Genomic DNA, 12,247 nt, shown 5'->3' on the forward strand with positions numbered 1-12,247 from the left:
CTCCGGGTGTTCATCATTAATACTGTGTCTCAGAAGTGTCTGTCCATGACTGATGCAACCACAAAAAACATTGAAGACAGAGTTAATGAGTACTTGAGGTCACCGAGAAAGTCTGGACATGGCCTGCTCTCCCTTATGTAAGGAATTAGGCACTTTCCCATGTTTAGTACAGTATGTACTGTAGGCTATGTTTACTTGTCAGACTGCATAGTAGCTTAATAAACAAATGCAGGTGGCTTCTGTCTTCAAAATGCGTTGAATGCTTTATTATCCAAATGTAAAAGCATATACTGTACAGTACTGTATTTCTTCATCAGCATCTTTATGCTTCGTTAAATAAAAGAATGATAAAAATACTCTTTCAAACACACACAGTCACGTTGTACAGCACCATTATGGCTATTAGCAGGGCTATATTTTGGCCTTTATGGGCGGCGCACAATTGGCCCAGAGTTTCTCTCCCTCTAAAAACAGAAATAAATGTTTTGGCCTTTACAAATATTATTTTGGCATTTATTCAGATTACAATCGCTCTCTTTCATTTTTTAAAATTCAAAATAACCTCCAAAATATCGTTATATATTACCAAGTTGATGACACAGTCATATAGCCGGCACCTACATAAAGCTGAGTGACTCACTTATTCATGGCTTTGGATCAAAATAAATAAGTACCAACATTCTTTCTGTCTTTAATAAATGCATGTTTTTATTATCCTGACCTGGACACCATGTACAGTATAATAGCCCATTATAATAGCTCATTCAAAGGTGAAATCCATTAACACCAAGATAATGTAATTCATTGCCCTTGACAATCAACCGTTCTCGTCGTGGATGATGTCGTGGATGATGTTGGCTTTCGCCGACTGGTCGAGCGCTATTTTTCAGCTGTTGCCCTACTGGAGTTACACAGTATTGTTGAAATGCACATCCATGAGCTACTTGCTACTGCTATTAACTTCACAACAGACATTTGGACCAGCGATGTCAGCCCCATGAGCATGCTGAGTCTGACAGCACAGTGGGTCGACGAGGATTTCATACTGAGGAATGCCGTATTGCATGTTCAAGAATGTGCTGGTTCTCATACCGCTGCTGCCATTTCAATGGCATTAGAGACCATGTTTGAGACTTGGAAACATGAACACACTCCTAGCTCCATTCGAACAACTGACTCGAGAAATAAGTTAATCAACTGCGTCTGCAGCAGACGTGATACCCTCTGTCATGGCAATGAAACGCCTGGTCAACATAACTGCCGACACAGACCGTGGGGTTAAAACTTGCAAAAGTACTCTACTACAGTCGTGGCCAAAAGTTTTGAGAATGACACAAATATAAATGTTCAAAAAGTCTGCTTCCTCAGTTTGTATAATGGCAATTTGCATATACTCCAGAATGTTGTGAAGAATGATCAAATGAATTGCAATTAATTGCAAAGTCCCTCTTTGCCATGCAAATTAACTGAATCCCAAAAAGACATTTCCACTGCATTTCAGCCCTGCCACAAAAGGACCAGCTGACATCATGTCAGTGATTCTCTCATTAACACAGGTGTGAGTGTTAACGAGGACAAGGCTAGAGATCACTCTGTCATGCTGATTGAGTTTGAATAACAGACTGGAAGCTTCAAAAGGAGGGTGGTGTTTGGAATCATTGTTCTTTCTCTGTCAAACAGGGTTACTTGCAAGGAAACACGTGCCGTCATCATTGCTTTGCACAAAAAGGGCTTCAAAGGCAAGGATATTGCTGCCAGTAAGATTGCACCTAAATCAACCATTTATCGAATCATCAAGAACTTCAAGGAGAGCTATTCAATTGTTGTGAAGAAGGCTTCAGGGCGCCCAAGAAAGTCCAGCAAGCACCAGGACGGTCTCCTAAAGTTGATTCAGCTGCGGGATCGGGGCACCACCAGTACAGAGCTTGCTCAGGAATGGCAGCAGGCAGGTGTGAGTGCATCTGCACGCACAGTGAGGCGAAGACTTTTGGAGGATGGCCTGGTGTCAATAACTTCTCTCAAGGAAAAACATCAGGGACAGACTGATATTCTGCAAAAGGTACAGGGGTAAATTCATTTTCTCTGATGAATCCCCTTTCCGTTTGTTTGGGCCATCTGGAAAAAAGCTTGTCCGGAGAAGACAAGGTGAGCGCTACCATCAGTCCTGTGTCATGCCAACAGTAAAAGCATCCTGAGACCATTCGTGTGTGGGGTTGCTTCTCAGCCAAGGGAGTGGGCTCACTCACAATTTTGCCTAAGAACACAACCATGAATAAAGAATGGTACCAACACATCCTCCGAGAGCAACTTCTCCCAACCATCCAGGAACAGTTTGGTGACAAATAATGACTTTTCCAGCATGATGGAGCACCTTGCCATAATGCAAAAGTGATAACTAAGTGGCTCGGGGAACAAGACATCGATATTTTGGGTCCATGGCCAGGAAACTCTCCAGACCTTAATCCCATTGAGAACTTGTGGTCAATCCTCAAGAGGCGGGTGGACAAACAAAAACCCACAAATTCTGACAAACTCCAAGCATTGATTATGCAAGAATGGGCTGCCATCAGTCAGGATGTGGCCCAGAAGTTATTTGACAGCATGCCAGAGCAGATTGCAGTGGTCTTGAAAAAGAAGGGTCAACACTGCAAATATAGACTCTTTGCATCAACTTCATGTAATTGTCAATAAAAGCCTTTGACACTTATGAAATGCTTGTAATTATACTTCAGTATTCCATAGTAACATCTGACAAAAATATCTAAAGACACTGAAGCAGCAAACTTTGTGGAAATTAATATTTGTGTCATTCTCAAAACTTTTGGCCACGACTGTAGAGGCTGTGAACAAGCGATTCGGTGGCATTCTCTCTTGAGCCTCTTTACTGTGTCGCCACCATGCTCGATGCTAGGTACAAGGACCGCTACTTCGATGCAGACAAGAAACAGGGTTTACGTGAAATGTTACAGACACATCTGGACAAGATGGAAACGGACACAGTGACAGTGCGCACAGAGGAAGAGAAGCCACGGACAGACAGAGCTGAAATTTCACTGCTTGACATGCATGATGAATTCCTGGTTGAGACTGAACAAATGAACAACGAAACAGCACAGCAAGTAAGTGAAAGAAATAGGTTTTGATTATGTTTTACTGGTAAACATACGTAAATGGGGACATATGTAAATGTCAACAAAATAACTTTTTGGTCTCTGTGTGTGTTTCAACTATTTCACTGAACTAGAATTCTTAAAAGGCCGCTAAAATTATAAATATCGGTATAGTTTTTTTTGGCAAGGAAAATATTGGATATCGGTATCGGACAAAAATGTAATATCGGTGTATCCATAACTGACACCTACAGTATAGCTGAAACACACACAATCCTACAGTATGGCTGAAACACACTGACACCTACAGTATAGCTGAAACACACACAGTCCTGAAGTAAGGCTGAAACACACTGACACCTACAATATAGCTGAAAAACACACAGTCCTACAGTACGGCTGAAATACACACACACACACAGAAACACACACACAGACAGAAATACAGAGACACACACACACAGTCCTACAGTATGGCTAACAAACACAACACCATCCTGAAGTAAGGCTGAAACACACTGACACCTGTCAGAGACTTCCATCACCCAAGTCATAGACCGTTTCCTCTGCTACAGCACGGCACGCGGAACCGGAGCGCCAAGCCTAGGACCAAAAGGCTTCTTAACAGCTTCTACCCCCAAGCCATAAGACTGCTGAACAACTAATAAAATGGCCACCGGCCTATTACATTGACCCCCCCCCCCCCTCCCTTTTTTTTTATACACTGTTGCTACTCGCTGTTTATTATCTATGCATAGTCACCCCTACCTACAGGTAGAAATTACCTTGACTAACCTGTACCCCCGCACATTGACCCCCTGTATATACTGTAGCCTCGTTATTGTTATTTTATTGTGTTACTTTTGACAGTTTTTTACTTTAGTTTATCTGGTAAATATTTTCTTAACCAACAGTACAGTTCAAGAAGAGTTAAGGGCTTGTAAGTAAGCATTTCACGGTAAGGTCTACACTTGTTGTATTTGGCGCATGTGACAAATAAAGTTTGATTTGAGTATAGCTGAAACACACACAGTCCTACAGTACGGCTGATTTTGGCAATGAAGCCCTTTATCTACTTCCCCAGAGTCAGATGAACTTGTGGATACCATTTGTATGTCTCTGTGTGAGGTTTAAAGGTAGTTGCTAACTAGCGTTAGCACAATTTCTAACTAGCATTAGCACATAGACTGGAAGTCTACGGTAACTGCTAGTCATTGCGCTAACGATAGTTAGCATTGGCTCACGTAACTACCTCTAACTTCCTTTAAACTGGATGCAGAGAGACAAAAATGGTATCCGAGTTCATCCGACTATGGCAATAGATACAGTAAAGGGCGTCATTGCCAAAATCCCAAAGTATCCCTTTAACCACTCTATGAAATGATCATAAACGTGACGTGAATGGCCAAATTCTGAAATTACAAAACGAGCAAAATGATATGCAAAATCTATCTGAGAACCATTGCATATGATTGTTAAGAGGATCTCAAAAACATGGATCTCACTTGGGGTTTTAATAGCACACAGAGAGGAGGCCAATTTCACTTCCAGCTTCTCTTGTTTCAGTTGATCGGCTTAGAGAGAAGGGGTGTTACAGTAGCATGTAAATTATTCCAAAGATAAACTACAAAAGTTGGGAGCGTGAAATCCCAGTCTTGTTGAATCGTTGAGAAATGGGAAGCGGTCTAAAATCCACTTAATGATGGATTAATCAGAGTAAGTAACACAAACAACCCAGCCCAGCTTCCTGCAGGAATACATCAAAGTTCACTCCCCATTCTGCTACATCTGTCGAAACTTGCCATCTTTTCATGGCAGTCCCTAGAGAAAGATGGGCAAAGACAGACAGAGGGGGAAAGCCATTTGAATTGCACATGCTCGGCGTGCGCTGCCTGCATGATGCCACTAGCGCTACTGATAAGCACCTCACTACACACCCTGCAGTAAAATTAGGTTAGCCTTGTTGTTTTCAACAATGTCTCCACTCTCCAACTCACTTACAATGAGAGAGACAGCTCAGTACTCCCTTTGATATTTTAGCAATGAACATGGTCTAAGAGAGAGGAGAACTATGTTTGAAAGCTTTTCATGTGTCACCACATTTCATGCATGCGTGACCTCCTGTGCCTCAAAGCCATTTCCTCTGACTGGTCGTGATGACAACATTTGTTCAGCTGGTTGCCCATTTATTTCTCAGTGCAACGGCAAACCTTAAGAATGCCACCTTATTAGAACTGTTTTCACCTTCAACCCACAGTGAGAGGACTAGGAATATTTTCTATACCCATGAAAAATGCAGTGTTAGTGTTAAGGTCAGGGAAAAACCAACAAGGTAGGCCCTATTTCATGAAAATGGATTGATTTTGTGAGAACGTCATATCGATCATGGTTGGTAGCACAACACAAACACACACTCGCACGCAAAAGTAAAAATATAGAATGAATCATGCTGCTGATCAAGAAGATGAGCATGAACTACACTTGGTTCTATACTAGGATGATGGAAAGAGCTTTATGGTAAAACACTGACTGTATCACCAGGGGTTAGATCATATCCAGCTGCTCCTCTGATTAAACTATCTTCCTCTTTCGCCCCTGACTCATATCACAGACAAATGCTTTACTCTGTTCTTAAATCAAATCTAATTCTGTGCATCAGGGTTGAAGTCAATGTGATTTTCAAATCAATAAATTAAGTAGGTGAAGTAAATCAATTGCTGAATTGACAAATTCTCATAGAAAATAATTGGCCATTCTCAATTCATGAACTGAATTTCAGTTCACTGCCTGAATTGAACATTTAATTGACCCCTACCCATCATACTGTACATAAACATGCATTATACAGTAAGCTACAGTTAAAGTCAGAAGTTTACATACACTTAGGTTGGAATCATTAAAACTTGTTTTTCAACCACTCCATAAATGTCTTGTTAACAAACTATCGTTTTGGCAAGTCGGTTAGGACATCTACTTTGTGCATGACACAAGTCATTTTCCCAACAATTGTTTACCAGCCTAATTGTTACCAAATAGCCAAACGGAGATTCAGTGAATGCTAAAATCTGACATTGATTGATTTATCAATACGAGTCCCCCATGCTTGTCCCAAAGCAGTGCGATAGCGCTGTCCCAATCAAAACGGTGCTGAAATGATCGTCTAGGTAACCACACATGACTATTGCTTTTAAATTAGTATAACGGTAGAATATGACTTTGGGAGTTTCCTTTCAATCGAGTACAGCTTTAACTGAATGAACAAAGACGCAACGCAATATGGAATTTTATTAAATAGTTTTGAGGAATGGCGTGGTGTCCGAGGGAAGATCGTCTAGCCCTATGAGGGTCTACTGGCTTCGAAAACCCCCCAGCCAGGGGAAAGGAGTTCCAATGACAGACCTTAAGGATATTATAGCTGGTGGTGGCTGTGGAGGTGGATGGTTGTCAAAAACTGTTGCTGAAAAACAGCAAGTGAGAAAACAAATATAAATACATCCCAAGATTTACAAATGATAGCGCAAACCAGATGGGAAGGCATATCGCTGCAGAATACTGTGGTAGCCATGCTGGTTAAGTGTGCCTTGAATTCTAAATAAATCACAAACAGTGTCACCAGCAAAGCACCCCCACACCTCCTCCTCCTTGCTTCACGGTGGGAACCACACATGCGGAGATCATCCGTTCGCCTACTCTGCGTCTCACAAAGACACGGTGGTTGGTACCAAAAATCTCAACTTTGGACTCATCAGACCAAATGACAGATTTACACCGATCTAATGTCCATTGCGCTTGTTTCTTGGCCCAAGCACGTCTCTTCTTATTATTAGTGTCCTTTAGTGAAGGCCTGATTCACACAGTCGCCTCTGAACAGTTGATGTTGAGATGTGTCTGTTACTTGAAGTCTTTGAAGCAATTTTACGGATTGACTGACCTTCATGTCTAAAAGTAATGATGGATTGTTGTTTCTCTTTGCTTATTTGAGCTGGTCTTGCCATAATATGGACTTGGTCCTTAACCAAATAGGGCTATATTCTGTATACCACCCCTACCTTGTCACAACACAACTGATATGCTCAAACACACTAAGGAAAGCAATTCCACAAATTAATAGAAATGTTAATAGAAATGCATTCCAGGTGACTACGTCATGAAGCTGGTTGAGAGAATGCCAAGAATGTGCAAAGCTGTCATCAAGGCAGAGGGTGGCTACTTTTGAAGAGTCTCAAATATAAAATATACTTTGATTTGTTTAGCACTCTTTTGGTTACTATGTGTTATTTCATAGTTTTGATGTCTTCACTATTATTATACAATGTAGAAAATAGTAAAAATAAAGAAAAACCCTGGAATGAGTAGGTGTGTCCAAACTTTTGACTGGTACTGTACATTATAAGCAAGAATTTGATACATGCATGCCTTCACTTGCATTAGTGAAGGCATTATTATTACAATATTACATTATTTCGTCATTCAGTTGATCATAGCACAACTGTCTTATACTATCATACTCCAAAATCTCAGATGTTGATGTTTTTGTTGAGTCCTCTCTGAGTCTTTGCAAACAAACAATAGCACCAAAATATATTTAAGGTGAGTTTTCCTCTCTGCACTTTTTCTAGGCCTAATGGCTGTTTCCTTGTCTCCTCACTTCGCTGCATAGTTTTCCACGCCATTTTAAATCAATATACTGCTCTGTTTTCTAGAAATCAGGGACTGTGATTCCAGTTGAGTTGTCCTTCCTTTTGCTGTGTCAATTATTGTTCTCTAATCTTGCTGATATCCCTAGCCCTTCTTGGTCAAATCTCCTCTCCACTTCTGATTGCAACAAATCCACCACTTCAAAGAACTGAGTTCTCCTGTATTGTGTGCCACCACTTCAGTCTCCATTGTCTGGCAATAGCGGGCTGGGGTTCTGCTCACTCTGTGGGGCGCGTTGTCTGTGGGCATCTTGAGGCCGATTTGGATAGCACATGCCATCACCTTGGTCATAAATGGCTGTCATTGTTATAATTTTAATTTGGACTTCATTGTTCAATTTGATTGATGTTACATGTCATATTAGTACATTAGTATGTATATCTTGCATGTGTTTATCCTTGTGTTCTCTATGTGTGTCATTCATTTAATTAAAATAAATGTAATACAAACCTTGGCTGTCATCTCCTCCACGACACGGTCATCTCTCAGTACCCTTTTTATTTCAACAATACAAAATTCTTACACCTCATCTGCAAGGGGTGCTAGCATTTTGCAATTTCACCACAGCAAACCTACTTCCTGTGGCTATGGGCTTGGGCGATATACGTTTTATACCGTAAACCTGGGGTATTTCGAAATACCGACGGTATAATTTTCAATACCGTTTAAAAAATATATATTAATTGTTTTGGGGGGAGGGGTGTTGGGGGCACCCACGCCTCGCGGGAGTTGTGTGCTACGCCACAGCTTATAACTAACTATAAGTTAAGTATAACTACTGTATAAGAAATCTAAGATGAGTCAAATAAATTATATCCAGCTCAGGCCTCCAGCTATGCATTTGGTTAGTTAACTTGCTAGCTAAGTGGCTAGATGTCAAGATCAAGCTTATTGGTTACAACCGAGACATTCAATCCCCAAGATCCCTGTTGCCTTAAATGTTTTGTGCATAAAAAAAGTTATAATTATAGCGCCCGTGTGCACTTTCCGTAATACCGTATACCCCGGTATGGTGCAGAAACTGGATGACGGTATGAACATCTAGATACTGCACAACCCTAATGTTAATACCTTATGATCATAGCACAACTGTCTTATCCTATCATACTCCAAAATCTCAGATGTTTATGTTTTTGTTGAGTCTTTGGTTGAGTCCTCTCTGAGTCTTTGCAAACAAACTATAGCACCAAAATATATTTAAACTTGGAATCCTTAATGGTGAAACTGCCACATCCGTTTGGGATATAAACAACAAAGAAGTTACTGCAAAAAACGAACACAGTTTGTTTTCCCTCGAACATCATTGCTCACGCAATAGAACAGCAGAATATGTACTGCCCTGTTTTTTTGCCACACTTCTCAACGCACCTCACCTCCATTTCGTCCACAAAAAAAAAACAATAAGAAAGTTGCTGGGGCTGTACTTTTTTACTGATTAGTTCCCCTCTGTTTATTTCGCACTCAAACATCCACATGGACAACCTCACACTATGTGAACGTGGACAACCACATACACACCAAGCAACCCCCCTTCCAATACAACTGTAGGATTTTCAAATCCAAACAAGAAGAGTTCTCAATACCCGGGGGGAAAAAACAGAACCAATCAAAACTCAAGCCAATTTCTGTGTGAATAGTGCACCAACAAACTGACTCTTCACTGTGTACCACGTGAGTCCTGTTAGCCAGGCTATGCATCCATAGCTCCATCTATGAATTTGAAAGTGGTTACATTTCCTCATCCCTCAGTTTTCTACTTAACTAAGTGGCAGGGTCAGGCTGATTGGGCTTTTGACACAGATCTGCTTGAACCACAGCAAGGCAATGATCTGCTCATACGTAGGTAGGAGCCGGAACAGCTCATAGGAGCAGGAACCATATCCTGTTTCTGTAGCGTGAGGCAGTTTGATGTACAAGTACACCCCCTGGACAAGATGCTAGTCTATCGTAGGACCTTACCCCGGCCAATCAATCTGCTGAGTGCCAAGCAGAGACGCATTGGGACCCATTTTTTACAGTCTTTGGTATGACTAGGCCAGGGATCGAACTCCCAATCTTCCAATCTCAGGCAGGACAATAACCACAAGGAAGTGAGTTGGTTGCCCACACAATAGGCTAATCTACAAAACTGTGGTGTTACAGATACATTCTTGTAAAATCTACTCCATTCACTTATGCCATTCAACAATTACATTAATGCTCATGAGGCTGTTAGTAACAACAGTACAGCGTGGACAATTGGTGAGATAATCTGTAACCACTATGGTGAATAATGAATAGCAGACCTGGGTTCAAATCTTATTTGATTAAATGCCCACAAGAGCAGAAATTAAAAAAATGTCAGCTGAAAGACGCTGCCCATAGCTTAGCCTACCCGTGATGTTGCACAAGAATTTAAGTCAATAAGTCATTGTTTTTAGTCAAAGTATGATATATTTGTGGTTGAAGTGGGAAATCTGTAGTGGAAACTACTGATATTTTCCATGCCAATGCCGTTTCTTTTGAGGGCTGGGTTTTATTTGAATGTTACCACCCACCAGCATGGCATTGTTTATTCATCAGAAACACCAGCAAAGTTATTCCTCTTCACAAGTCGCAACTGAGCTAAGCAATATAATAGATCATCTTTAGCTGATCCAAACAGCTTTCACCGTAGCATACACTTGGCTGCCTGAGCCATGGAGCAAATTAAAACATGTTTTAAAACCTCCACTTTTTTACCAACACATTTTTACAATCCATTGGATAGCGTCAAGGACTATGCTTAATGTGTCCAGGAAACCTCCCCCTCAAAGTATTTAAAGATTTCAAATAGTATTTTGAACCCAGGTTTGCTGAATAAAATTCTTATTTAACAAATATTATTTAGTCAGGTTCATGGATCTTGATCATATTGATACCTATACCCAAGTCTTACAATGCATAACCACATCATAATGCATTATTCCTGGCTTTAGGTATTGCTAATCTGTTACCTGAACTTTTATTGGCAGAATAATAATGCAATAGGAGACCTAATTTACAGTTAGCCGCTGTGCTGCTCTAATAGCCTGGCGACAACTACAGTAATTCGTCGCACATGCATGCATCACGTTTTGAGCTATTGGGCGGAGTAATCAATGAATACAATGTAGCTATTCAAACGTAACCGCACAGTTACAATTTTTAAAAGTAATTTTCATAGAATGTAAGCTAACTTGCACAACATAAACTGCGCACTCAGCAGCCAGCAAAACACTGGGGCGTATTCATTACAGAAACCGTTTACCGTAAGAACCAAACGGAAGCAAACAGAGCCAAACCCAGAGTTTCTATTGGACAAATTAATTGAGGTCCCTCCCCGTTTCGTTCCGTTGACTCCCGTTTAAGAAACGTTTTGCAACAGAATCGGTGTAAAGAATATGCCCCTGGTCAGGAAGTTTAGAATGTACTCAATATACAGTAGCTAGCTTCCACAGCTTATATGTTCTCAGCTGTCGTAGTAAAAACATGCGTTTGTGCAATTCACAATGAACGAATGACACAATTCAACACCAGCAGTCGTTAACGAATGTGTAGCTTCTCCAATTAGGAGTTTCTAAGTTCCTAACCTGATGCAAATATGTGCAATGTCCAGTCATTTGCTGACTAGCTACATGGCTAGCTAGCGTTAGCTCTTCCAAGATGTGCAACACGGTGTCCCCATAACAAGACATGGAGCCACCGTGCTTGCTCTACTCTCTGCTCCCTGCTCTACTCCCAGCCACTTGCCACATAAAGCAAGAGTAAAATGTGCATAACCCCAAATAGAACGGTAAGTCAAACTTACCGAACGACAGAAAAATGAAATAAAAACCAACTGTGTGTCCGATATCTTGGTTGTCAGGGATCATCGTGCAAGACGGAGAGATGCTGAAGTGTGTGGAAGTAAGCCGTTTACAGCCTCCGGTGTGGCTTTGGCAGTGTTTGGAATGGAATGCTTTACTTTACCCACAATTTTTCGGACTAAAGGGGACGGGATTGTTGTCATCTCCTCGCATCTGGTGTGGCTCAGGCTCGCGCTCTTGTGGCCAAATGCTGCACTGTTCATAGTCGTGCGGACTACAATAACACAAGCACTTCGTCTTTTTTGTTGGACACAATTGTATCTATTAAAACTTTCAAAACGAAATGAAATGTAAAATGCTATCTTTATTTATATTAATATTTGACTAGATGATAGCCTGCACAAATAGCTTTGCAACATAGGCTAAGCATGCATGCTTCATTAGGCCTGTTTTATTATAACATTTTATACAATAGATTTCGACAGCTAGAGTCATCATGTCTACAATAACGGAGATTCAATCAATCTCTATTTATGTCTGTAGCCCACACTAAGCCCAACACGGTCTAGCCAACAACACAACCCCAACAAAGTCTAGTCCCCAACATGGGCTAACCCACACCAGCCCAACAAG

The 12,247-nt window shown here is 41.0% G+C and overlaps 1 protein-coding gene across 1 annotated transcript in view; it reads right to left on the reverse strand.

Moving 5' to 3' along the window:
- Positions 1 to 11,825, reverse strand: part of LOC120041920 (beta-1,3-glucosyltransferase-like) — a 131,062-nt gene extending 119,237 nt beyond the window's left edge. Inside the window, exon 1 of the mRNA XM_038986802.1 lies at positions 11,617 to 11,825. Coding sequence (XP_038842730.1) covers positions 11,617 to 11,680 — 64 coding nt within the window. The 5' untranslated portion in view covers positions 11,681 to 11,825. The remainder of the gene's footprint in view (positions 1 to 11,616) is intronic.
- Between the last annotated feature and the right edge of the window lie 422 nt (positions 11,826 to 12,247).

This window comes from Salvelinus namaycush, unplaced genomic scaffold (assembly GCF_016432855.1).
Source record: "Salvelinus namaycush isolate Seneca unplaced genomic scaffold, SaNama_1.0 Scaffold58, whole genome shotgun sequence".
NCBI lineage: Eukaryota > Metazoa > Chordata > Actinopteri > Salmoniformes > Salmonidae > Salvelinus > Salvelinus namaycush.